General features: G+C 37.2%; 3 protein-coding genes across 7 annotated transcripts in view; all 3 read right to left on the reverse strand.

Annotated features, from left to right (window-relative positions):
- LOC306842846 (pleckstrin homology domain-containing family A member 7-like) overlaps nucleotides 1–1,886 on the reverse strand; it is a 102,070-nt gene extending 100,184 nt beyond the window's left edge. For all 4 annotated transcript variants that reach the window (XR_013781788.1, XM_079373986.1, XM_079373985.1 and 1 more), the window contains exons 1-3: nucleotides 1,732–1,886; nucleotides 1,549–1,625; nucleotides 1,375–1,432 (exon numbers count right to left, since the gene is read on the reverse strand). Coding sequence is in view for 3 of the 4 variants with exons in the window: in XM_079373986.1 (XP_079230112.1) it covers nucleotides 1,375–1,432; nucleotides 1,549–1,625; nucleotides 1,732–1,814 (218 nt within the window). In the remaining variant the exon portion in view is untranslated. The remainder of the gene's footprint in view (nucleotides 1–1,374; nucleotides 1,433–1,548; nucleotides 1,626–1,731) is intronic.
- Nucleotides 1,887–9,290: 7,404 nt separating this feature from the next.
- Nucleotides 9,291–13,606, reverse strand: LOC306842805 (protein phosphatase 1 regulatory subunit 15B-like). Its single transcript, XM_079373880.1, has 3 exons — nucleotides 13,219–13,606; nucleotides 11,281–12,386; nucleotides 9,291–10,675 (listed from the first exon to the last, which is right to left on the reverse strand). The coding sequence occupies exons 1-3, from the start codon at nucleotides 13,349–13,351 to the stop codon at nucleotides 10,466–10,468; spliced, it is 1,449 nt and encodes a 482-aa protein (XP_079230006.1). The 5' UTR covers nucleotides 13,352–13,606; the 3' UTR covers nucleotides 9,291–10,465.
- A 2,652-nt stretch (nucleotides 13,607–16,258) lies between these two features.
- LOC306842656 (phosphatidylinositol 4-phosphate 3-kinase C2 domain-containing subunit alpha-like) overlaps nucleotides 16,259–24,949 on the reverse strand; it is a 34,130-nt gene continuing 25,439 nt past the window's right edge. For both annotated transcript variants that reach the window (XM_079373623.1, XM_079373624.1), the window contains exons 20-33: nucleotides 23,366–23,470; nucleotides 22,886–22,978; nucleotides 22,395–22,524; nucleotides 21,566–21,702; nucleotides 21,303–21,472; nucleotides 21,065–21,221; nucleotides 20,722–20,831; nucleotides 20,420–20,627; nucleotides 18,009–18,133; nucleotides 17,818–17,935; nucleotides 17,222–17,303; nucleotides 17,001–17,110; nucleotides 16,790–16,915; nucleotides 16,259–16,710 (exon numbers count right to left, since the gene is read on the reverse strand). In XM_079373623.1, coding sequence (XP_079229749.1) covers nucleotides 16,528–16,710; nucleotides 16,790–16,915; nucleotides 17,001–17,110; nucleotides 17,222–17,303; nucleotides 17,818–17,935; nucleotides 18,009–18,133; nucleotides 20,420–20,627; nucleotides 20,722–20,831; nucleotides 21,065–21,221; nucleotides 21,303–21,472; nucleotides 21,566–21,702; nucleotides 22,395–22,524; nucleotides 22,886–22,978; nucleotides 23,366–23,470 — 1,854 coding nt within the window. In that variant the 3' untranslated portion in view covers nucleotides 16,259–16,527. The remainder of the gene's footprint in view (nucleotides 16,711–16,789; nucleotides 16,916–17,000; nucleotides 17,111–17,221; nucleotides 17,304–17,817; nucleotides 17,936–18,008; nucleotides 18,134–20,419; nucleotides 20,628–20,721; nucleotides 20,832–21,064; nucleotides 21,222–21,302; nucleotides 21,473–21,565; nucleotides 21,703–22,394; nucleotides 22,525–22,885; nucleotides 22,979–23,365; nucleotides 23,471–24,949) is intronic.

Consider the following 24,949-nt stretch of genomic DNA (forward strand, 5'->3'; position numbering starts at 1 on the left):
CCTGAGCCAACTCTGAGGATCTGAGAAATCACTGGGAGAGACAGAGACTCAAATGTGGGGCACTACAAGCCAGATATGAGATTAAACACACACCTCGCACAGATCCGACTAGGAGATGATACCAATGCAAACATCTTGAAGCAGAACAACAAGGCAACCCCAAAAAAGAAAAGACTATAATTCTACATTGCTATGGCCAAGTCAGTCTATAGCAGAGGTTCTAAAAACAAGCAGCACTGCCATAATTATAGCAGAAATACTGAAGAAACGATCTTACCTTCCATGAGGCGCATTTGAAAATTGTGTTGAACAGTGAGGGGAATTTTCACTGACAAAATCATGTCATTTCAATAGGAATCCACACTAGCAAGAATTCTGCATGAGGACGAAGATTTCCCAACACAAATTTTGCACCGGATTCAGTTGAATCCTAGCTGCTTGGTTTGAAAGTGACTGTGTCTGTGAATTTTTTTTTTAATTTTACTAAAGTGACTGGACCTCAAGAACCACTGATCTATAGTGTATCAGCAAATCTATTCAACTGCATCAAACAAACACCTTCCCCTGCTAAAAAAAAAAAACAATAGAAGCCCAATAGAAACCATCACAGAAATTCCAATGGTTTCCATTAAAATACCATTATAAACCATTAGCTTTTTCCAGTAAAACCATTACAAAATTCCTTTTTGTAGTGTGTTTTGGGCATTTTTCCAATAGGATTTAACATCCCACCAATAGAATCACATACCAGTAGACAACATTATAATTTCCATTAAAACCAATACAATTCCCATTATTACCATTAAATCCATTACATTTCCTATTGTGTTTTGGGCAGGGTTCTATTGTTTTTTTCAGCAAAGGAACCATTGCTGCAAATGCCTTTAGACTTGCAATAGCAGAAGGTCACAATTCTGTAATTTACATATTCATAATGTATGAACATTATAACAAAAATCTTAAATTTAAGATATTTTTAGGCAGCGCACAGGGAATGAGTATTTCAAACTTACTGTGTGTGTATAAAGCATCCTCTAAAAGCTTACAGCTTTATCTAAACAGCATTTTGGGGAATTATGGTACAGTAGTGAGACTGCCAACATGAGACATCAACTGTAAATTGAAAGGGGCGTGTACACCTGTTCTGTAGACTTTGTACTTGAATGCCAGTCTTCAAAGACAATAACTGTGCATGTACTGTAGCTTACCTTTGATACCTCTCGTGCACAATTCTTAATATTCATGTTTTGCTGATGCAGGAGAAAGACTACTAGTACAGCCATATTAAGCCCGCGTATGACCTGTAATTCACCTGACGCACTACAGGACCGCAGTATGCAGTAAGGTGTAATTACTATAAACATATCCACTTACTCAATAAAGAAACTCCCTCCTTCCTTCGTAAACCCTTCCTCCCAACCTGTGGGTAGATCTATGAGGCAAGAAAAATAGCACGTTTGCGAAACTTTTAGCATTCCATTATTCTTTACGCGTATGCAAATAACACTTAAATAAGGAAATGGAAATTAAGTCCAAAATTGCACTTACCGGATCGGATCATGTGTCCAGAATTGACAGGTTGACCGGTGCAGGGATGAAGCCAAGAAGTGTTTCTCGTCTCATCGCTGGCAGGAAAACAAACCACCTGTTAGCGATGCAATTGGCTGGGAAACACTCGAACGGTATGAGAAAGAAATTCTTTCTAATGCAATAGTAAACATATATCCTCACTCTATGAAAAAGACCCTGCCGTCCTTGCACACCCCATAAGAGTAGTTCTCAGGTAATGTGTCCCGCCGGAGCGGCGCCGCCATTATTCCCGTGTAAAGTCCTGTCTACCTCATATTCCCTCCTCGCTGTCCTCCCTTTGTAAGCGATCAGCGCTCGGGCAAAAGGCGATTAAAGGGGAGGGCTAACTTTGCACTTGGTTTTCAGTGAGCAAGGTTGGCCGACAAAAAAGATAAATTCCTTACAATACAGACTATCGTCGTGCATAGTAAGAAAAATCATTGCTCACGCTCTTGAGAAATCATATAATAATAATGTATTTTTTTTTTCAGTTTTAGTCAATTTTATCTGGATGTAGGTTATATTGCATAGTGCTTGGTGTTCCAATAAATGGAATGTATGCATGTTTTCCAAAGCATTGATTGATTGATTTGATTGTCTGCTATTTGTGTGGTCCTTTGTTGCAGACTGAGGGTTGCCAGGTCTGCCTGTGTAGCTAATATAAACGCATATAGCTTCTTTTTCATCAGTTAGGGAACTTTTATTTACACAAATGTAGGTTTGTTAAAGGTTCTGTAAATTTTGTGGCATTTAAAAAATGATTTGATAATTTATTTTAAACAGTAAAGCACTTAAGAGTGCCTTAAAACTCTTTACATAAGGCTAAAAATACAAAATATACTGATTATCTCCCTTAAAATTAATACATTATTTGTGATTTATCTTATGTCTGTGGACATACTAGTTGTAAATTCCCTTATTGTTTCCATAGAAAATAGTAGCCAGAATACCTGGTTCCACTCATCATCTGCAGCACAGACTTGGCAACCTGCCTGTTGGTATTACTCATAGTTGCTTATTACATATTTACAGTCAAATTTATTGTGCAGTTGATAGCCTAAGTTATTTCTTTTTGATCCACTTAAAATTACTTTCATTATTCTAGCTTAGCAGGTTGATTCAGTCATATTAAACATATGTTGATATATTGACCAGTTCATTTAAATTTTACCACATAAAACACACACATAAATAAAAGGGCTTTAAATTCTACTGATATAAAAAGATGCAAAACTATAGGTTCTGCTCTTTTTTAAATTATACAAATTATAAGATACATTTCTTTATTTATTTATTCATTGTCATACAGATGAGAAGACTTGTGTGTGTCCTAAAATAGCTGAATTAAGCTGAAAAAGTAAAATCTAAATAAATAGCTTCAAACACAAAATAATTATTTGGTAACACATTACAATTGAACATTTCTGAGAAAGCAGAAAAACATTTTGTCAGTGTAATAGTGAAAGTCCATAGCCATACTGACATGGACATACTGTAGATCGATTCAAATATATATAAAAAAAATCATTTATATACAGATCACGACACCACTGCTGCTTCAAACATTTCCCTTGTGATCTTCACAGTAGACACTGATCATTTGGCAGTGGCATGAAAAAAATACAAATACTATTTACAAACCCGATTCCAAAAAAGTTGGGACACTGTACAAATTACGAATAAAAAAGGAATGCAATAATTTACAAATCTCATAAACTTATATTTTATTCACAATAGAATATAGATAACATATCAAATGTTGAAAGTGAGACATTTTGAAATGTCATGCCAAATATTGGCTCATTTTGGATTTCATGAGAGCTACACATTCCAAAAAAGTTGGGACAGGTAGCAATAAGAGGCCGGAAAAGTTAAATGTACATATAGGAACAGCTGGAGGACCAATTTGCAACTTATTAGGTCAATTGGCAACATGATTGGGTATAAAAAGAGCCTCTCAGAGTGGCAGTGTCTCTCAGAAGTCAAGATGGCAAGAGGATCACCAATTCCCCCAATGCTGCGGCGAAAAATAGTGGAGCAATATCAGAAAGGAGTTTCTCAGAGAAAAATTGCAAAGAGTTTGAAGTTATCATCATCTACTGTGCATAATATCATCCAAAGATTCAGAGAATCTGGAACAATCTCTGTGCGTAAGGGTCAAGGCCGGAAAACCATACTGGATGCCCGTGATCTTCGGGCCCTTAGACGGCACTGCATCACATACAGGAATGCTACTGTAATGGAAATCCCAACATGGGCTCCGGAATACTTCCAGAAAACATTGTCGGTGAACACAATCCACCGTGCCATTCGGCGTTGCCGGCTAAAACTCTATAGGTCAAAAAAGAAGCCATATCTAAACATGATCCAGAAGCGCAGGCGTTTTCTCTGGGCCAAGGCTTATTTAAAATGGACTGTGGCAAAGTGGAAAACTGTTCTGTGGTCAGACGAATCAAAATTTGAAGTTCTTTTTGGAAAATTGGGATGCCATGTCATCCGGACTAAAGAGGACAAGGACAACCCAAGTTGTTATCAGCGCTCAGTTCAGAAGCCTGCATCTATGATGGTATGGGGTTGCATGAGTGCGTGTGGCATGGGCAGCTTACACATCTGGAAAGGCACCATCAATGCTGAAAGGTATATCCAAGTTCTAGAACAACATATGCTCCCATCCAGACATTGTCTCTTTCAGGGAAGACCTTGCATTTTCCAACATGACAATGCCAGACCACATACTGCATCAATTACAACATCATGGCTGCGTAGAAGGAGGATCCGGGTACTGAAATGGCCAGCCTGCAGTCCAGATCTTTCACCCATAGAAAACATTTGGCGCATCATAAAGAGGAAGATGCGACAAAGAAGACCTAAGACAGTTGAGCAACTAGAAGCCTGTATTAGACAAGAATGGGACATTCCTATTCCTAAACTTGAGCAACTTGTCTCCTCAGTCCCCAGACGTTTGCAGACTGTTATAAAAAGAAGAGGGGATGCCACACAGTGGTAAACATGGCCTTGTCCCAACTTTTTTGAGATGTGTTGATGCCATGAAATTTAAAATAAACTTATTTTTCCCTTAAAATTATACATTTTCTCGGTTTAAATATTTGATGTGTCATCTATGTTGTATTCTGAATAAAATATTGAAATTTGAAAATTCCACATCATTGCATTCTGTTTTTATTCACAATTTGTACAGTGTCCCAACTTTTTTGGAATCGGGTTTGTATTAGGGCTGCAGTACATAAAAGGTTCACTCGATATTCTGATATGATCGTATTGTGACACCTAGTGGCAAGTCAGTAAAAAGCAAATGTTACTGATAACAGTTCTGATTGCTGGGAGTACCACCATCAGTTCCAGTTGGTGAGGGAAATGAGATGGTGGAGAAAAAGATGATGAGGAAGGAGTGTTTTGAGAAGATGAGGACCAAGCTACTTTCAGGGGTGTTGAAATCCTTCCAGCAAACCCCTCCTGGATCAGTCAGTCCAGCTTCAGTTGATAATAACACAGTGACATTACAGTTAAGGGTGAGTTTACATCCAAAACACTGCTGTCAGTGCTTGAAATTTCATGTTAACTAAAATTATTTATCTTTTAGAAGACATCTTGAGCCGGTATGACTTCGGTGAGAGAAGGGAGACACTTGGAGGATGGCCATGAAGTATCATTATTTTACAATATTTAGCTAGCAAATAGTTGTATTTCAGGAATAAATGTTAATTGTTTAATACTACTACTACTAATAATAATAATATTTTTTATTTCACTATGGCAAATTATTTTATCGCCGTCTGTTTAAAATGTGATTGAGCAGCTTATCTCACTAATAAATAATTGTTAATAGCTAAATAGTAACAGTAATAACACTTAATTGTTTTAACTCACTATAGAAATAGTTTTATCTCAATCTCCTGAAGTGAGTGGCCATCCCTCCACACCTTGTCACAATATGCCCAGTCACCGGCCATCGACGTGGTCCCAGAAATTTCTGTGAAAGCTGTTCCAGGCCGCCCAAGAGGTTTCTGTGAAAGCTGTTCCTGCCACAGCAGTCCCAGACGTTCTTGTCTTGGCCTCTCCGTCCTTCAGTCTGGTGAGAGTGGCCTCTCCATCTCTTAGCATCTTGCAAGGATCCCAATCCCTGGTAGCATCTGGCACCTTGGCTTGAGGCACTAATATCTGTGTCTGGCAGTGTTCCTTAAATAATAAATACATTAAAAATCAATTGTTTTTGATTGCTCATATTGTTCATATTCCAATGGTTCATAAAGTTTCTTGTATTTCTTCAGAGGATGAAGTAGCTATGTTGCATATTATTGCATATTGCATATGTTCCATTTTAATAAGATTGGAGGGAAATTTACGTAATAAAATACAGAACATAGACCAACTAGGCCTCCATCCATTTGACCTCATATTTCAAGCTTCTCCATCTTAAATATTTATTTGTATTATAATGTGCAATTTGAATCATTGTCTCTGCTTATTTTTAAAAATCAGTTGCACCAAAACAACATTAGTAGCCTAATGTTAATTCATAGCACAAACCAGACACTAATGGATCATTTGTTACGTTACCATGCAACTTTTTTTTTTTTTTTACCTCATTGCCATTTCCAAATCAACACATCAACATTTCCAACATCTTAAACATCGTTGTTACCGTAACATAAAGAGTTTAGCTCGACTTTAAATCCGCCTATACGTGTATGAAACCTACACTAATGACAGGCCATATATCTACAAATAAATATATTTATTTTACATGTATTTGTTTATTTAAAAAAATAATAGTTTCATATTTTAATTCAGATTATGAAAAAAATATATAATTGTGTTACAGCCTGGAAGCAGAGGTCTTGACTGAATATACCGTAATGAGGAAGGATAGGCTACAACACATGCTCAATGGTGCCGCCATGTGATGGTTGACATGCAGCACATACAGCGAGCTAAGTATTGAAGATAGGTGAACTGTACCAGTCTTTATGGTTAAGCTGTATGCTGTCTTGCTGTGGTTACTTCATTTATGCCACATGAGTTCATGTAACAGCCTGTGTGAACCTAAAGAGCTGCTCGGAATTCGTGCTCTGCATTTAACCCATCCAACGTGCACACACACAGCAGTGAACACACACACACCGTGAACACACACCCGGAGCAGTGGGCAGCCATTTATGCTGCGGCGCCCAGGGAGCAGTTGGGTGTTCGGTGCCTTGCTCAAGGGCACCTCAGTCGTGGTATTGAGGGTGGAGAGAGCGCTGGACATTCACTCCCCCCACCTACAATTCCTGCCGGCCGGAGACTCGAACCTGCAACCTTTGGATTACAAGGCCGACTCTCTAACCATTAGGCCACGACTTCCCCATGTATGCGAGCTACACTGAATTTGCCTATATCATTCATTCTCTGGTAAAAAAATGTTTTTATTGATGAGCAGCTAAAGAATGATTCAAACCCTATTCAAACTCTTTTAACCTGTTAACCTGTGGCAAATTCAAGTGAGACCTCTCAATAAAAGGTCTAACAGATGAAAATGCATTTCAGAGCAAAAACCAAGCCCCGAGGTAAAAATAACAGCCTGTAGAGCTCAAGAGACAGGATTGTGTCAAGCCACAGATCTGGGGAGGATTTCAGAAAAAATTCTGCTCCACTGAAGTTTCACAGTAGCATGTAGTCTCCATTATCCATAATGGAAGACTTTTGGAACAATCAGAACTCTTTCTAGAGCTGGCCTACTGGTCAAGCTGAATGAAGAAGAGCTTTGGTTAGACTGGTGAGCAAGAAGCTGATGGTTAATCTAGTTGAGCTCCATGATCATATATGAAAATAGGAGAAATTTACAGAAGGACAAACATCACTGCAACACTCCACCGGTCTGAAGAACCTCAATTCCAAGCATCATGTATGGTGAAAATCAAGGACTGCTCATCACCTGCACAGTAGCATCAACAGTAAATTGTGCTGGTAGCAGCCTCATGCTATGGTAGTGTTTTTCAGCGGCAGGGACTGGGGGACTCATAAGAGTAGAAGGAAAGCTCAACACACTAAAATATTGAGATGTCCTTAATGAAAACCTAGTCCAGAGCATTCAAAACCTTAGACTGGGAAGAAGGTTCACCTTCGAGCAGGACAATGATCCTCAGCACACAGCAGGAGTGGCAATGGACAATTCTGTGAATGTCCTTGAGTGGCCCAGCCAGAGCCTTGGCATGAACCCATCAAATGTTTTTGGAGAAACCTGAAAATATCTGTTGGCCCCCATCCAAGCTGACAGAGCTTGAAAAGTGAAGAGGTGAGGAGAAGAATGGCAGATAATTGCCAAATGTAGATGTGCAAAACTTGTCGTATCATACCCCAAAAGATTTGCTGTAAAGGTGCTTCGACTAAATACTGTCTTATGGGTATGAATACTTATGCAATGTACTGATTTCAGTTTTTTTTTTTTTATAAATTTGCAAAGTTGTCACACATCTGTTTTTTGCTTTGTCAGTGTAGATTGACGTGAAAAAAGCTTTTTAAAGTAGTTTGACACAAGGCAGCAAAATAAATGGTCTCGAAAAATGATTAATTTGTTATCTCCAAAAAGGGATTCATGTTGCCTCTCACTCACATTCACAAAATGACTCTGTGAAGCTACATCATCTGATTTGAATATTCAAATATTTTTACAGTTAAGCATCACCATTTGTAATGATTCATGTTCATGCTTTTAACCGTTTAATGTACACTGACCGTGCACATTATTGACATTCAGTACTATTTAAAAATGACTATGTAATAACCAATCCAGCGTGAATTTCTCTCTGCAACATGAGATGTGTCTGACTACCTGTGCTTTTTTTTGTCTCACACACTGCGGCTGCTGACTGCTCTATTGCATCAGGCAGTCAGTGCTTTGTAATTGTGACTCCAGAGATCCCCCTTCTCAAGCTTTGGACTCTCCAGGATGAGTAATAGAGGCTGGCTGCCCTCCCACAACACACCAGCCCCTGTTGCAATCATATGCAATCCTCTCATTGCCAAATAGTGCTGTGCTTGGTTGCCTAGAGACCAAGGTCACCTGGGTGAAGGCACCTTAGGAGAGGAAGACACCATAGCAGCGCCACATGCAACTACCATGTATCAATTATGCCATGCATGAGATATCATGCATCCAGCTACCAACCCTTCCTCAAACTGCTCTCAGATCTGTTGCTTTCAAACCGGCACTGTTTCAACAAGCAAAAAGTAAAGCACAACCAGTCAGCTATCGCTAATATAGTGTTAAACACTTTCATAATAACATTTGTCCACATTTACACTATCAATAAATGTCTAAAATGCAGTCTAATTAACTCCAGGACAAAGCACCATTAAATTAGACCTGCAGTCTGTTGTCACAGCATGAAAGATTGCGTAAACGATTGCTTGTCTTTGCACCATGCAAGCTTGTGTTGCAGCTGATGTGTCGAGGGGAGATGCTAATTGATTTCTCCTCAAGGGAGAGAGTTTCATCACGCTTTGTTTTTAACCCTCTCTTACAGGGGCTGCACATGACGGTCTCGCAGGAGTTCTGTACCTCTACAATCAGAGTCTGAGACACAATGAACCAGTAAGATGAACCAAAACAAATGAGCCAGGACACAGTGTGCAAGAAGACAACTGTACATTCAACAAATGCAGGATGTGATAATAGAACATTTGAAGAGTAATAGAGTATAAAAAAGCAACCAAAAATTAGCTGTCATTTAATTTATTCTCACGTACAAACTGTTAAGTCAAAACATAGCATCTGTTTTTGTAGGACATATGGTTTAGGATGTAATTAACATATTCACTACTGCTCAAAAATTCGGAGTCTAAGATTTTTAAATGTTTTTAAAAGAAGTTTCTTATGCTCAACAAGGCTGCATTTTTTTGATCAAAATTCAGTTAAACAGTAATATTGTGAAATATTATATACTCAAGAAACATTTCTTACTATTATCATTGTTGAAAATTGTGCTTCTTAATTTTGAAGAAACTGTGCTGTTTGAATGTGTCATTGCTGAATAAAAGTATTAAAAAGTATAATAGTATGAAAAATCTTACTGACTGCAAACTTTTTAACAGTAGTGTATTTGAACAAATATATATATATATCTATATATAGAAAAATGTAAACATTGAGGTGAATTGTAACTTGGTCTTGTTACTTTTTTTTTTGTTGCTTTTTTGTCAACATGATGAATAATAATAAAAAAGCAGCCTATTTTCACACCATTTAAAACCATTGGAATAAACAAGATATAATTTACCCCAAAATGAAAATTGTTATATTTACTCTTCTTCTCATCTTTCCAAACCTGTGTGACATTGTTTCTTTTGTGAAATACAAGAGGAGATATTTTGAAGAATCATTATTAACTTTTAAAAACTATTTTTATTGAACTATTTTGTCCATACAATGAAAGTCAGTGGGTTCCAAAATAACACTGGACCCTCTGACTTTCATTGTATAGGAAAAAACACCATGCCATTTTTCAAAAAGTCTTATTTTGTGTTTCACGTGAAAAAATAATAAAGTTTTGGAATTGGCAATGGCATGAGGGTAAATGTTGGCAGAATATTTATTTTTAGATGAACTATCACTTTAAATAAAATAACACTCGTCTAGTACTCCAACATATCAACAATTTGTGTTAAAAAATAAATGTGTGTGATCAGTCATAGCAAAAAACAACAACAACAAAAAAACAAATCAGTAGCCACAGCAGTAGAAACATTGAGTAACAGTCAAGGTACAATGTGTGTTGGGACACAGCGGTGAGGTATAAATGTCCATTTAAGTCAATATAACAGTCTAGAGGCTGGCCTGGGAACTATAAGATCAATAATTACAATCAGAAACCAATTTTTGCAGATCAAGGGCTGGTTACTTCTGTACTTTGTCCTTATAGGCCCACAGCTTTTCCCTGTGTGACAAACTAAAGCAGTAGCCAATGGCCTTCTCAGTTTCATTGATTCTCTTTCGGAAACGGTCTCTGTCCCGTGCAAACTCCTCCCACGGTCCCTTGCGAGATGCTTGAAAAGCAAAGGACCAAGCTTGCATCTTGTGGACTTGTACGATAGGAGAAAATTTCACCTGTAAAAACATTAGCAACATACCGTTAGAAAGCAATGACTGACAGTTGACATAAGTGCCATAAAGGTGCAGTCAGATTAGCTCATTTTTGGCAAAATTTTGCAGGCAAAATGGTCAATAGTGGTGTGATTTATGAAGCACAGCTTCATAAAATCACTTTCAAACCAAGCAGCTTTCTGTTGGTCAGCTTGGCAAGTTTGAGTGAGCAACTTGAACCTGTTGCAAAATCTGTAGAGAAATCGAAATTCCCAATTGTGAAAATTCGCTAAACAACAGTGACCGCACCTTAAAGAGATTGTTCTCTAAAAAAATGAACATTTTTGTCATCATTTACTCACCCTCATGTTGTTCCAAACCTGTATGAGTTTCTTGCTTATGCTGAACATAAAAGACATTTTGAAGAATGCAGGTAATCAAACATTTGATGGTCCCCATTGACTTCCTTAGTAATTTTTCCCCTACTATGGAAGTCAATGGGGACCAACAATTGTTTGGTTCTTCAAAATATATTTTTTTGTTCAACAAGAACAAACGACATGAGGGTAATTAAATGATGACAAAATGTTCATTTTTTGGTTAACTTTTCTTTTAAGACCGATAATTACCTTCTTAAAATTGGGATATTTCCTTTGGTTGCCCTGAAGAGCAGCCAGACCAACATGTCTTCTCCATGGCACCACTGATAATGTCTCAACTGGTAATATGTGGCAGCAATGGCGAGCAACTTTACTTGATGGTAACAGCGGCTTTGAGCGCCTTGAAGATTTTAAGAGTCTATCCGTTTTATTTTGTGTGTTGTCACTGGGCGAATCATGTTTTGAAGGTACTGATGTAGCTGGTGAGCTTTGAAGAGGGGCTCTGAAATTCAATGGGTGATATGGGTAATCATTCTGAGAGAGGGATCTCCATAAGGTCTCTTCTTCTTCATCTTCAGAACCTGGTTTGGAAGAGTCTGAGCCTATAGATGCAGTGGACTGTGATACACTGGGACTTTCAGCCTTCAAAACCACCTGCGTTTTGCTTTTTTCAGGAACCGCACTGGACAAACATGCTGTGAAGTGTAGAGGGTGATATGGATCCGTCGAGCTGGTCAGAAGGTCCCAGAGTTTGTCATTCTCCTCTCGTTCTCCTTCAAAACAAGAGCTGTCTGTGCTTCCCCAGCTGAACTCGCTGTCTGAGAATTGACCGACTGACTGCACTTGACATGGAACTTGAACATCCTCTGTAGATGAACTACATGAATCAGGATCACTGATGGGCTTCTGATGCTTTACAAACTCTTTTGCAGAAAACCCAGACACATGTGCAGTTAACGTGCAGGTGTTCTCTCCGCATTTCCTCTCTGATCCTCCTAATATGGTCCAGTCGTATCCATGTTTCCACACGGAGTGATCTCCAATATAGAGGTCTTCAGTGTCATTGAGACACTCTGTTGCGTGGGACACAAGGTCATCCACCAAGGAGCAACAGAGTTCATCGCTGACCAGACTGGAGAGGACAGCTCTGGAGTGGGAGCTCACGTCGAATGGGTCCCTGCCAAATTTTGAAAGTGGATTGGAACCCCCGACCACTATGTTTTTGTTGTTTTCAAACAAGGATGAGAGCAGGAAACTGTCAGAAGGGTCTGCTGACCCACTTGTCATGTGCTGAATGTGTTGCCCTGTCTCGTCTGTAATTCTCAGGTGGACTTCAAACCTGAACATCTGGAAAACTGGGGAACAAACAAGAGTTACTAAAATTACCTTAGGCCATAAATAGAGATCTTTCTCATAATTAATAATAGAAATGTATATTAGGATAGATAGCTAGATAGATAGATAGATAGATAGATAGATAGATAGATAGATAGATAGATGTTTTTTTAATCAATAATACAATTTTAAAATACTGATAGAAAAATAAAATCCATATTATCCATAATATTCAATGTTATGTTTTTGTCCCTTCTCATTATAAAATAAGTAAATAATAATAATAATAAAAGGTATGCGTGTATAATAATAATAATAATAATAATAACAACAACAATGATTTAATAAATAATACAATTAAATATTAATAATAAAAATAGTATAAATATAATATAAATATATTAGCCAGGTAAAATTAAATAAATACTCATAATTATTATAAATATTCATAATTATATTATAATAAACAAAAACTCTGAATCCCTGAGTTTGGTTTAAAATGCAGTATTGTATCACTATTAATTTAGTTTTCTTTCAACTTTTATGTCACTCTTCTCTAAAGAAAATACGTTTCGTTTCGGATTAATGTAAATGAATAAATATGCAAATGTTGTATCAAGTGTGCAAATGCTAATTAATTTACCAACAGCACTTTTTTTTGCACTTTTTCATTTTCTTTTTAGTTTGCACTTGTAATATATAATAATAATAATATATCTATACAGTGATCTACATCATATTTATAACGTTAAGTGCATCTGTAAATAAGATTAGCCTATGTAAATCGGCAATGGCATAGGCTACGGATAGCAAAACATTTTAATGCAAATATATGAATAAAACCAGAATTACCCGAAATCAAAGTGCAGCAGATGACCTGGACCAGCAGTCGCAGGTGCTCCCACAGCACCGTAAGGATCTGTTTAGTCCAGGGCAGAAGCATCATGCCGCTGTCCCCAAACCGCCGCAGCGCGGTCCGCTCCATCCTCAAACAATGCCCTGTCACGTATTCTGATATTCGTCCCTTAGTTTGTCTTCTCTGTCGTAATGTATCGGCTGATTTTTGAAGTTTGCTATCCACATCTTCGCAGATATGTGAGCGTTAACTCCGAGCGAAAGCTGCTGAGGTCCACATGATCACCAAGTCCCGTTTACAGCAGCTCCGAATGATCGTGTGACTGTGTCAAACCACTCCAATTTATGAAAGCACTCCACTATAAACAAATATCTCCAGCGCTGCAACAGTACGACCTTTGATTGGATCGCTTATGTGTCAATCACACTGGCCCCGCCCTCCTTCGCAACAAACCACGCCCACATGCAGTGACGCATGGTTTGTTGTCCCATGTGAAACAGCATGAAGCAACAAGTTTACATTGCTACTATTACATCACGCAGTTACAGTAAGCTTACCATCGTGGAAATATATTTCCGACCCGTAATAATTCATTTATTTATTTTAATGATATAATAATGACTGAATAAAGGAAAAACTAGGTTTACGTCCAGACTGGATGCACCAAGCAGTGAATTCTGCTCTCATCCAAGAGGAAATTTGATATTTTTGTATTATAGAAAAAATTAATTGTGCATTAAAGATGAATTTACATCAGATTATTGCAAATAAAGCCTCACTAAACTCGCTATATATTGCTGAGACACATTTCAAACCTAGTCACTCGGCTTCTTGCGTCATATACATTACACTTTTGTTTTTGAACAATGCTCTACTAGAAGAAATACTGCAATGTCAAGACAATGTCAAGTATAATATTTCAGATGGTCATATATGAATTTAATCTGTAACAGAAGAAAATGCTATTAACCCATTACACAAAATAAAAACTGTTGCACAGATTTAAAATTTAAGTTAAAATTAATTTTTATTCATTTTCCTGTGCATTACTGTGGTACAAACAGACAAAGCGACTAAGTGTATGTATTTTGTGACAATTACAAGTCAAATACACAGAGTAAACCTCACATGCCTAAATGTGATTTTAATGTGTTATTTGAATGGAAGCAGAAATCATTATCATCTCTATCCTTTTGCATTGTTTTTCCAGCAGCCGTGTGTGACTGTCAAGGAGCAAAATCTAGTGTCCAATCATGCATACTTCTTCATCAGTAAGCTCTCACCCCGGTGACAAAGCAAATGTGTGCACTGCTGTTCTCTTTCTCTCCAGATGCTTTCTCACAGCAACAGTCGGTTTAATTAGGTGGCACAGAAACGCTGGCAGATCTTGAGGTCAGGCATTTTAGACCTTTAGAATTTTACTTCCAATGACAAAGCGCACCTGGGCCACACCACAAGAGTCCCTAAGGATCACACCAACACCTCAACAGAAATCATTAGTGTGTGAGGGTCAGAGCTTTAATGGTGTAGACCACCATATCATTTTTAACATTTTGACTTCATTTTCTTCGGTGGAACACGAAAGATATTTAAAAGAATTTTGGGAACTAAATGGATTTACTTAGTCATAGAGGTTTGGATCAACACGCCATGAGTAATTCAACATGACAACAATTAGTTGCACAACATGCCTAAATGATGCCAATTTTCTTTTTTGGGGTAACTATCCCTTTAAGATGTGTTCTTGCACATCTTTAATGGCAGCTTTAGCCACAAATCACCAGTGTTGTTATCTAGAACTATAATCATTTTAATATTTAATTGAAATTAAGCAGAAATAAAATAAGTGTTATAAGAAAAACCTAGTTAACTAAATATAATTTTAAGCTGAAGCACACAAATTACTAAAACAATTAAAAAAAGGTTGAATATAATTAATAATAAAAGCAAATAAAAGTAAAACAAAAACATAAAATTACTAAAACTAAAAAAAAAAAAAAAATTCAAAGCTAATTCAAAATATCAATAATTACTATAATAGTATATAGATGAGACTAAAATAACACTGGAGATCACAGGGCATGAAATTAACTTGTCTTCATCAATGATAATAAGAATATTAAACCTAATTACAGTATATAATAATAAAATAATAAAAGTTCACTGTATAACAATGTAAAATAATATAATTACTCACTGTATAACAAAATGAAAACAGTTTCAACCAAATCTGAAAATATGAAAGTGCAAAAGGAAACAAAACAATCTGTATGTTTCTTGCCTGCCCCCTACTGGTTCAAGTTTTAATCCTCAGAACAAAAATTATACAGAGAGGTGTTCAAAAACATTTAATTTTCCTTAAGAGAGAGACAGAATTACAGCAAACATTGATTCGGTCAGGTTAAGAAAACCAATAAATAACTGGCCATGTTAATATCCATTCAAACTGTATTTTTAACAGTTATAATACAGCGAATCAGATCATTATTTGCAAAGTGAGCGATGACAATCTTGTACATCTTTTTAAAAATGCCTCCTGGTAAACTCACATATTATGATTCAACTGAGCTCTGGCAGTAGCTTTTAGCCACAGGTGCTGTTCCCTTTTTAAAGAGGGTTCATTATACAAATTCATTGGTGGATAAAAAAAAAAAAAAACGCTTGAGCAACTCTGATCACACCATGGGAAGTACATACTACATTATCTTACAAAACAGGGCCTTTTTTTAAACCACAAACAAACGGAGAAGAGTGAAAATGAAAAGAGCGTGTGAAGGCACCCTGTTATTGTTCCCTAAAGGGACGTGGTCATGAGTTTGTTCAGTTCATTTGGCACATTATCAAAAGCACAGTGAACTCTGTGCTGTGCTTGTTTTGATAGCTGAAAACCATACAGACTTTTAAATGTTTCTTATTTGCATATGTAGAAAAGTAAAGCAGTTTTAAAAATACAAGTGTCAATCTCTCTATATATTCTATATATATATATATATATATATATATATATATATATATATATATATATATATATATATATATATATATATGTATATATATATATAAACTCTTAAGTAAGCTGTTTGGTCCTTTTAAGTTCCAAATGTACAGAACACAAATGTTGAATTCACACATCAAGTTAGGTGGATTGATTCTTTCAACAAAGACTCAACCTTGATTAGTGTCATAGAGAGAGAGAGAGAGCGAGAGAGAGAGAGGGATGCTGGGGGAATGTGAAGTGGTCCTCTAAGTCCTTGATGCAGTCACATCACCTTTTGTGGAAGACTGGTGGGGAGGAATCGTTGGATCTAAAAGTAGGGCACCGTTGTGAGCTTGTACCACTTGACAGTCTCTCTGCTCAGGTCAAAGTCTTTAAGGCTGAGGGTGATGCCACCCAAATAGCAGTTCTCTCGCAGAGACTCTGCACTGAGCACGCTCAGTTGAAGTTCCCTTTGTTTCAGGGTTTCCTTACTGTAGCCACTGTACACCAGCTACGAACAAAGAGAGAAGGAAGTTGTTTATCAGCTTTAGAATAAAGCAGGCATGGTTAAATAGGTAGGTTTCAGTTACCATTTCATTAAACGTCGGATTCCTAGTTTTCCTGGCGATCTTTGTTTTGCGTTTGGAGGTTTTGTGGGGGTCTGAGAGAAGGTATGTTTTCACATAAGGGTTTGGGTCTGCACCGTCATTTGATATCTGTGTTTGGGAGGAAAAAAAAAACGATGAGATTTTGGAATGAACAGAAACTGGGATCACTTTGAGGACAGGTGCTTTTACTTACCAGGTCTTTAATGTGCATGACCATGATGAAGAGCGTGCTGTTTCGGTAGGACACTGACAGCTTCACCTCACCCTCCACGAGGCCAGTGGTGGGACTCACTGGAGGCATATCTGCCAAACAGACACCAAATATATGAAAACAATCATGATAATGTGGTGCGTTCAACTCTAATCTTTAAAATACATAAAAAAATGATTCAATTCAAAATATATGACACATACCTGGAATTTTAGAGAGTCCTTCAACCCCCTCGATCTTGTCATCTCTCGCAATAGGGTGGAAGAAAGTGTAGATAAGATCACACTAAGAAAAAAAAATAAAAATCAGTCACATTTATTACACTACTGTTCTAAAGTTTAGGTTCAGTAAGTTTTTTCTGAAATTGATCAAAAGTGACAGCAAAGGCGTGTTATGAGAGGTTTTTATTTCAAATTAACGCTGTAAATTTTTTAATAAAAATTTTACTTTAATCTTGATAATAATGTTTCTTGAGCACCAAATCAGCATGTGAGAATGATTTCTGAAGGATCACGTGACACTGAAGACTGGAGTAATGGCTGCTGAAAATTCATTAAATCAAATAAATTACATTTCAAATACTAAAATAGAATATTATGATCAAAAATGCAGACTTGTAGAACATAAGTCTCTTCAAAAACATAAGAAATTCTGACCGTGTTACTAAAAACCAATGCATACTCATCTGAGTGACAACTGGTTGACTCGTCACTCCCGGAGATTAACGAAAAAACACTACAATTATATTTTATAATATATTAAAGCAACAATTGCGCAAGTAAAATTTCAATTCACCCACCTGGGTGACTTCTGTTGAACTCCTCATCAAATTGTGCACATAGCTGCTTAATTCCACCTTCCTTTTGGATGCCACATCCTTGATGTGTGTACGACCCAGCACCATTTTACTGGGAAATCTATAAACAGGAAAAAGACTCTTAGGAACATAGAAATTTAGAATTTGACAAATCACGAGGTGAACTCATATACCCAGGCAACTTCCACAGGGGAAAAAGGATGGTCAATTTGTTGTGCAGTTCCTGGAACTCATCAAAGGTGCGGAAGACAAACTGCGGCTCATTCTGACCTTCCCTAAGGATCCGTATAGCGTACGTCTGAAAGAGATGAAAAAAATAAATAAAAAATGGTAAAATTAGGGAAAAAAAATTCAATCAGAATCCTTGATTTTGTAATAATTTCAATGAAAATTAAACTATTTTTGTTATTACAAATTATTAATATTACATACAAAGAGGTAATTAAAGGCAACAGAATTTTTAGAGTCCATCCCACTCATTGATGTGAGCATAAGTATTGGGACAGTTGAACATAAGGCAGATATAAAAGATTAAAAGCTATTATTTAGTTGCAGATCCCTTGCGCACAATCACAGCCGTGAGTCTGTGACCCATAGACATCACCAGACTCTTGGTCTCATCCTTTGAAATACTTTTCCCAGCCTTTAATGCAGCCAATTCCACTTGTTGCTTGTTTTGAGTTTCTGCCTTTACTCTCCTCTCCAGCTGGTGAAATTCATGTTCAATCAGATTTAAATCTGGAGATTGACTTGGACAATCTAAGACTTTCCATTTCTTTGCCCTTATAAATTCCTTGACTGAACTGGCAGGGTATTTTGGGTCATTGTCCTGATGCAATATGAAGCACTTCCCAATGAATCTGGTGGCATTTTCTTGAATATTGGTAGGCAAGATGGTTTTGTACCCTTCCAAATTCATTCTGCTACTGTCATCATACATTAAGTCATCAGTAAAGTTGAGAGGGCCTGTTCCAGAGACAGCCATGCATGCCCATGCCACGACATCACCTGCACCATGCTTAACAGATGAGGCTGTATGGTTGGGATCATTTGCAGTTCCCTTTTTTCTCCATATTTTTGCTTTCCCATCAAGTCAAGTCAAGTCACCTTTATTTATATAGCGCTTTTAACAATACAGATTGTGTCAAAGCAGCTTTACAATATTAAATAATAGTGTATCAATAATGCAAAAGGACAATAGTAAATACTCAATTTTTAGTTAATGGCAGCTCATTGAATTGAATTTGAACAAAAAATTGCTATTTTATCGCTTTAGGAAATTTGACACGTTATTAAACATTTCCCCTGTTGAAATAGCAGATTTATAAACGAACAAAAACCAAGATTAAACTGTGACTCGTATTTAATCATATGTCAAAGTTACTGGGCATATTAGCTGATGAGTGGCTAAGTGTGAAAGCTAACATCCTTTCACCAAAAGCCTTTCATGAGCACGTAATCATACACTAAAATTAAAAACAGATTTACAATAATAACACTGTCCATTCGACACCCCAAATCCTTGAATACAAGTCTAAAATACTGATTTATATGCAAATTGTTAGGCTCGATAGGTGTACCGAGGCTGCCACAGTCGGTCAGGTTCTTAAAGGCGGAATGCAGTGCTTTTCCCTAACTTACCATCACTTAGATAAAGGTTTATCTTTGTCTCATCGGTCCATAAACACAGTTCCAAAACTCTTCTGGCTCACCTTTGTGCTTTTTTGCAAACCCTAATCTTGCCTTTCTATTTTTGGTGCTGGTCAGAGGTTTGCATCTTGCTGTGTAGCATCTGTAATTCTGTGTCAAAGTCTCCTGAGGACAGTAAATTGTCAGAGCATCACCCCAGCTTTCTGGAAGTTGTTAGTGATTTTACAGACATGTCACAGCTTTTATGATTTGTCTGTCATCAACTACAGTTGTTTTCTCAGCCGATCAGGTAGTTGTTGGTTGCTGGTGGTTTCCAAACTCTTGATTTCTCCATGCCCTTTGCTTTTGCTATAACTCTAATTGACTTCCTCTTTTCTTTTAGCATCCAAATTGCTTGCTTTTCTCTCAAAGTCAGCTCCCTCAGCTTCATCCTGGTTTGCGTGTGTCATCATCGAATGCAAGATTCAGAAGTAATGGATATAACTGATCCGACACATTTCCTGCTTTTAATATCTGAAGAATTAATGCAACAGGACACAGCTGATCACTTAGAAAGACCTGTGAGGCAACTGTTCCAATACTTATGCTCACATCAGATAGAGGGATGAAACTCTAAAGTGCTGATCTTCTTAGCTGGCAAAACATCTATGTGTTGAATCACCCTATAATAATTCTGATTAATAATTCCTATATATAATTCTGTAGTTTTGTCTCATATTCATCTTTTAATCATTTGTAAATGTCTTGACTCCACAGCCAACAGAGCAATTTTGTCTTTACTGATTCAAGATTCAAGAATCTTGTGGAGTCAAGACATTTACAAATATGATTAAAAGATGAATATGAGACAAAACTACAGAATTATATATAGGAATTATTAATCAGAATTATCACTGTATATATGCATATATGCACGTTATAAAATTAGTCTCACATAGTGCTTGTCTGGATTGTATCTCTTCTGAAATGAAAATACAGAGGTATCTCGAATCCTGCCATCCTGCTTCATAGTGTACGTCCGGGGAGCGAAGGAGAGGATTGGTTCGTCATTGGAGGGAAGCCCAGAGAATCGCAACTGGGCCAGATTATGGATAAAGAAATTAAACTTTGTGGCCACACTGCCCAGACTGGATTCAATCAACCTATAAGAAAAAAGGTGGAGGAAAAGAGACCGGTATTAAAAATGTTATTTAGAGAGCAAAATAAACAAATAAATAAACAAACAATACATTTTACCTTGTGAAGAAAATGGTAGCTTCTGCATCTGTAGTCTGAGGTTGAAGAGCATCATACACATATTTAAGATCTTGGACTCCAGTCAGCTCAAGTAAACCTGACTGTGTCATCTGTGTTGAACAAACAAACAAAAAACTGATCAATAAACAAGTAAACAGCAAAGCAACAAAAGTCCTAAATGAAGAAATTTATGCAAACAGCTTCCTGTTATTAGGGTTGTGCAATTAATGTCACGTATCTAATACTGGCAAAAACATTTACACAGAGCCGTTCTTGATAACACAAGATTATATGGATGACACACAAATGACTGTTTTGTTTGCAGTGCAGTGCTGTATAATACCAGAGACAGCAGGTTGAGGAAGAGGTTGGAGTGTTTGCGTATCAGATTGTAGGCTTGAGAGCAAAGGTCAACGAAAAGCTGGAAGCGGCTAGTGGGTCTCTCGCCTCCATTGATGACGTAAGCCATATCAGAAGTTAAGACAAAAGGTGCTCGGTCCCTGCAGAGAGAAAAAAACAAGTAATAAAACCACACAAAAGCACAAACTAGACAATCTTACATGGCGTCACTCATCATTCACCTTTTAAAACTCCCAATCATTTGTGCGTGACCCAAGAACTTCCCAAAGTCTATGTGGAACATGTGGCCAGTGGAGCGCAACATGATGTTATCGTTGTGACGGTCACAAATGCCTAGGATGTAAGTGGCCACACAGCATCCTGCGCAGGTGTAGATGAAATTCTCTGAGGCCTGACAAGAGACGGTTTCAATTAAGTTCAACAACCTAATGGACCACATGAACTTGGTCTTGACTAAAGCTGCTATTTATAATCATCCAGATACCTTCTCATATTCATCCTCAGCAGGGTTATACTTGCGGAGCCACTCAGCGAGAGGTTTGTCCTTGAAGGAGCCCGTCACTCCGTACTCCACCTGAATCTTCCTCAGTGTTTCAGAAGACGGAACCAATTCTACCATTCCTGTGTAAGCAAACACAAATGTTATAATAGACGCAGACTCTACTGTACACTCACAAAGTCATTTTTAATAAAGTCATATCAAGTTTTTACTGCACAAAAAAGGTCAGAATTTAGTTTTTCATGTCAATTTTCAACATTCTCTCTTATCTGTAGAATTAAATAGGCCATTTTTTTGTACCTACAATAAATAGGCTATTCATTTACTACTGTTCAAAAGTTTGAGGTCAGTAGGTTATTATTATTATTTAAAAAAAAAAAAAAAATCTAAGATTTCAAACAAATGCTGCTCCTTTGAACTTAAAGAATCCACAAAAAATATTAAGCAACAACAATGATCATAAGAAATAATAAATGTTTCTTGAGCAACAAATCAGCATATTAGAATGATTTCTGAAGAATCATGTGACACTGAAGACTGGACTAATGATGGTGAAAATTCAGCTTTTCTATCACAAAAATAAATTACATTGTAAAAGATGATAAAACAGGAAAAAAAATTCACAATATTACTGTTTTACTGTATTTCTTATCAAATAAATGCTACTCTGGTGAAAATAAGAGACCACTATGAAAAAAACTTTTGACCAGTAATGTAAATCATAAGAGTATTTAATTTTTTTTTTTACATATTTAACTACTTTATTCTAGTTGGAAAATAGTTAAATAGGTTTTAAATGTAGGGCAGAATGTACCTTTATCTTTTCCAGTAGAGATGCATTTGAAGTTGACAATACGCAGATCCAGTCCCTCCTGCAGCCAAATCCGATCCATAATTCGAATCATCTGCAGCGCCAACATGTCCTGCCTCAGATCCTCTCCAACCTGAATTACAGTTAAAACAGATAAGCTAAAAAAAAGGGGGTATCTAGAACTCTATGCTTAAATATGCAGGTACAAGACTTTTGTTCTACTACCGATTCTACCACTAGAGGGCATGTTCATGACTGAGATGAGACTTTAAATTTGGTTCTTTGTCTGTGGCACATTTAAGTGAAGTCTAGTTTCCATCAGTCATACATGTTTACAGTTTGAATTCAATGGAAGATCCCACTATTGCAATTAATATAAAAAGAAACCAACTGCTCTGTCTCTACTGTCAAACTAAGGTAATGTAAAACAATAACAAACCTCAGGATCAATACATTCTAACTATGGAGGCCACTTCACTATACTGTACACACACCTTAAACATGACGTTAATCTCGTCTCCCAGCGGGTCTGCGTTAACCAGTGCAATCTTCAGAGGTACAGCGTTGGAATTGAAGAAAGAGCAGGCCTAGTTTCAACAAAAGCAGCACCATGTTACAAAAGCAGCCTCAGGGTTTTAGTTAGATTCTCTTCTTCAACATGGCAACAAAGAGGGTCTTTGAAATGGGGGCAGATCTGACTGGAGGAGAAGAGATGGAGTTCACAACTTTGCTGAGTGTGCAAAACTCTACATCTGAAACAGGAAGAGGGGGGAGTGAGCAAGGATAAGGAAGTGAATCACATGTGAACGCTTCCCAGGAAAACGGAACAAAACCTGGCATGACATGAGAACTGAAGAGATCCGTTCCTTGTCAATGTGGTTTTTGAAGCCTGTACAAAATTGCTGATAAAATGAATTAATCAGATCGAGACTGTAGATTCAACCGGGTCAATTTTGTTGACTTTAAGCACTCACCTTGATATTGAGTTCTTTTGCCACCAGGCTAGGAGTAATAGGGAGTCGACAGCTGTTCTTCTGGAAGAAAGACTGTACCCTCTCTAGACCCTCCAGAAGCACCATCTACAAAGAACAAACATTCAACAGAATTTGACTGATACCAACTACAACCACAGTCTCACGACTTCAACACAAAACTCCTGGTGATACTTTAATATAGGGACCAATTCTCACTATTAACAAGTTGCTTATTAGCATGCCTATTATTAACATATTGGCTGTTTATTAGTACTTATAAAGCACATATTCTGCATGACCATATTCTACATCCCTAATCCTATCCAATACCTAAACTTAACAACTACCTTACCAACTATTAATACGCAGCAAATTAGGAGTTTACGGAGGCAAAAGTCATAGTAAATTGTTTGCGAATAGCGAGAATTGAACCTTAAAATAAAGTGTTACCAAACTCCTAAGCTTCCAAAAACTATTGGAAAATAAATCATTGTTTATTTAAAATCTACAAGTTGGGAAGTTTGAGTTAGAATAGTGTGCAAGTGCCGTTCAATGTCCCTGACAACCTCTGTAGTCCCATTTAGCCACTTGTTAGCAACTTATTAGCAAGACACTGGTGAATTACTCATGTATTTTATGTCGTAGAATAGAATTGCTTGTTAACCACAGACCTTATTTCAGATCTTTAAACAATGACCCATTCAAAAAACCTAATGGCTTCAGAACGATGGAATCGGAAGTACAAAAACGTTAATATGCTTCTAGGTTTTAGGACTCATTCCTGCAGCCCTCTTTTTAGCCAAGACAGATAAAGCCATAACACGATAAAATGTGTTTACAAGTAATAAAGAGCATTGCAAAGAGCTTTCCCCATCTGTATGTATACCACTTGTTCACAAGGGAGATAAAAGATGAGGCACTATATGACCAAAAGTATGTGGACACCCCTTTCTGACAGCATGTTTGGCTAGGCCCTTTAATTCCAGTGAAGACAGATATTAATGCTACAGAATATAATGACACTCTTGAGAATTGTGCGTATCCAACTTTGTGGCAACGCTTTGGGGAGGACCCTTTTCTATTCCAGTATGACAATAACCTTGAGCAAAGTAGGATCCATATAAAAATGATTTAGCCATTGATTAGCCCTTGACTGGCCTGTACAAAACCCAAATCTGACCCCACTGAACACATTTGGAATGAATTTGAACACTGAATGTGAGCCAGACATATCAATATCTGACCTCACCGATGCTATTGTGCCTAAATGGAAGTGCCAGTTTTTAAAATAAATCCTCAACAGGCACTTATGGGTGTGGTGTTTGGTTTTCCATATATTTTTGTCATATTGTGTATCAGTACAAGATAATATATCAGTATTGACTGGATGAGCTGGAGGGATCAAGGGTTCATCCAAATACAATCATCCTTTGATCCAATAATCTGTCACAGGTCATTGTACGTATGAGAAAAATAATTTTAAGTGTTTTGCTAGGATTGAAAGTCAAACAGGGCCTTTGTTCAAACCTAAAACAGAAAAAAAAAAGATTCCTGTTATGTTTATGTACCTCTTCCATTATTTGA

Source organism: Barbus barbus (assembly GCF_936440315.1).
Source record: "Barbus barbus genome assembly, chromosome: 23".
Lineage (NCBI taxonomy): Eukaryota > Metazoa > Chordata > Actinopteri > Cypriniformes > Cyprinidae > Barbus > Barbus barbus.

Bases quoted from the DNA above. Each gene is read 5' to 3' on its own strand.
- LOC306842805 (XM_079373880.1), bottom strand. From the start codon at position 13,351: ATGGAGCGGACCGCGCTGCGGCGGTTTGGGGACAGCGGCATGATGCTT. The intron at 12,387-13,218 runs GTAATTCTGGTT...TTTGTTCCCCAG, and splicing joins CTGCTGCACTTTGATTTCGG to TTTTCCAGATGTTCAGGTTT. The intron at 10,676-11,280 runs GTAATTATCGGT...ATGTTTTTACAG, and splicing joins AATATCCCAATTTTAAGAAG to GTGAAATTTTCTCCTATCGT.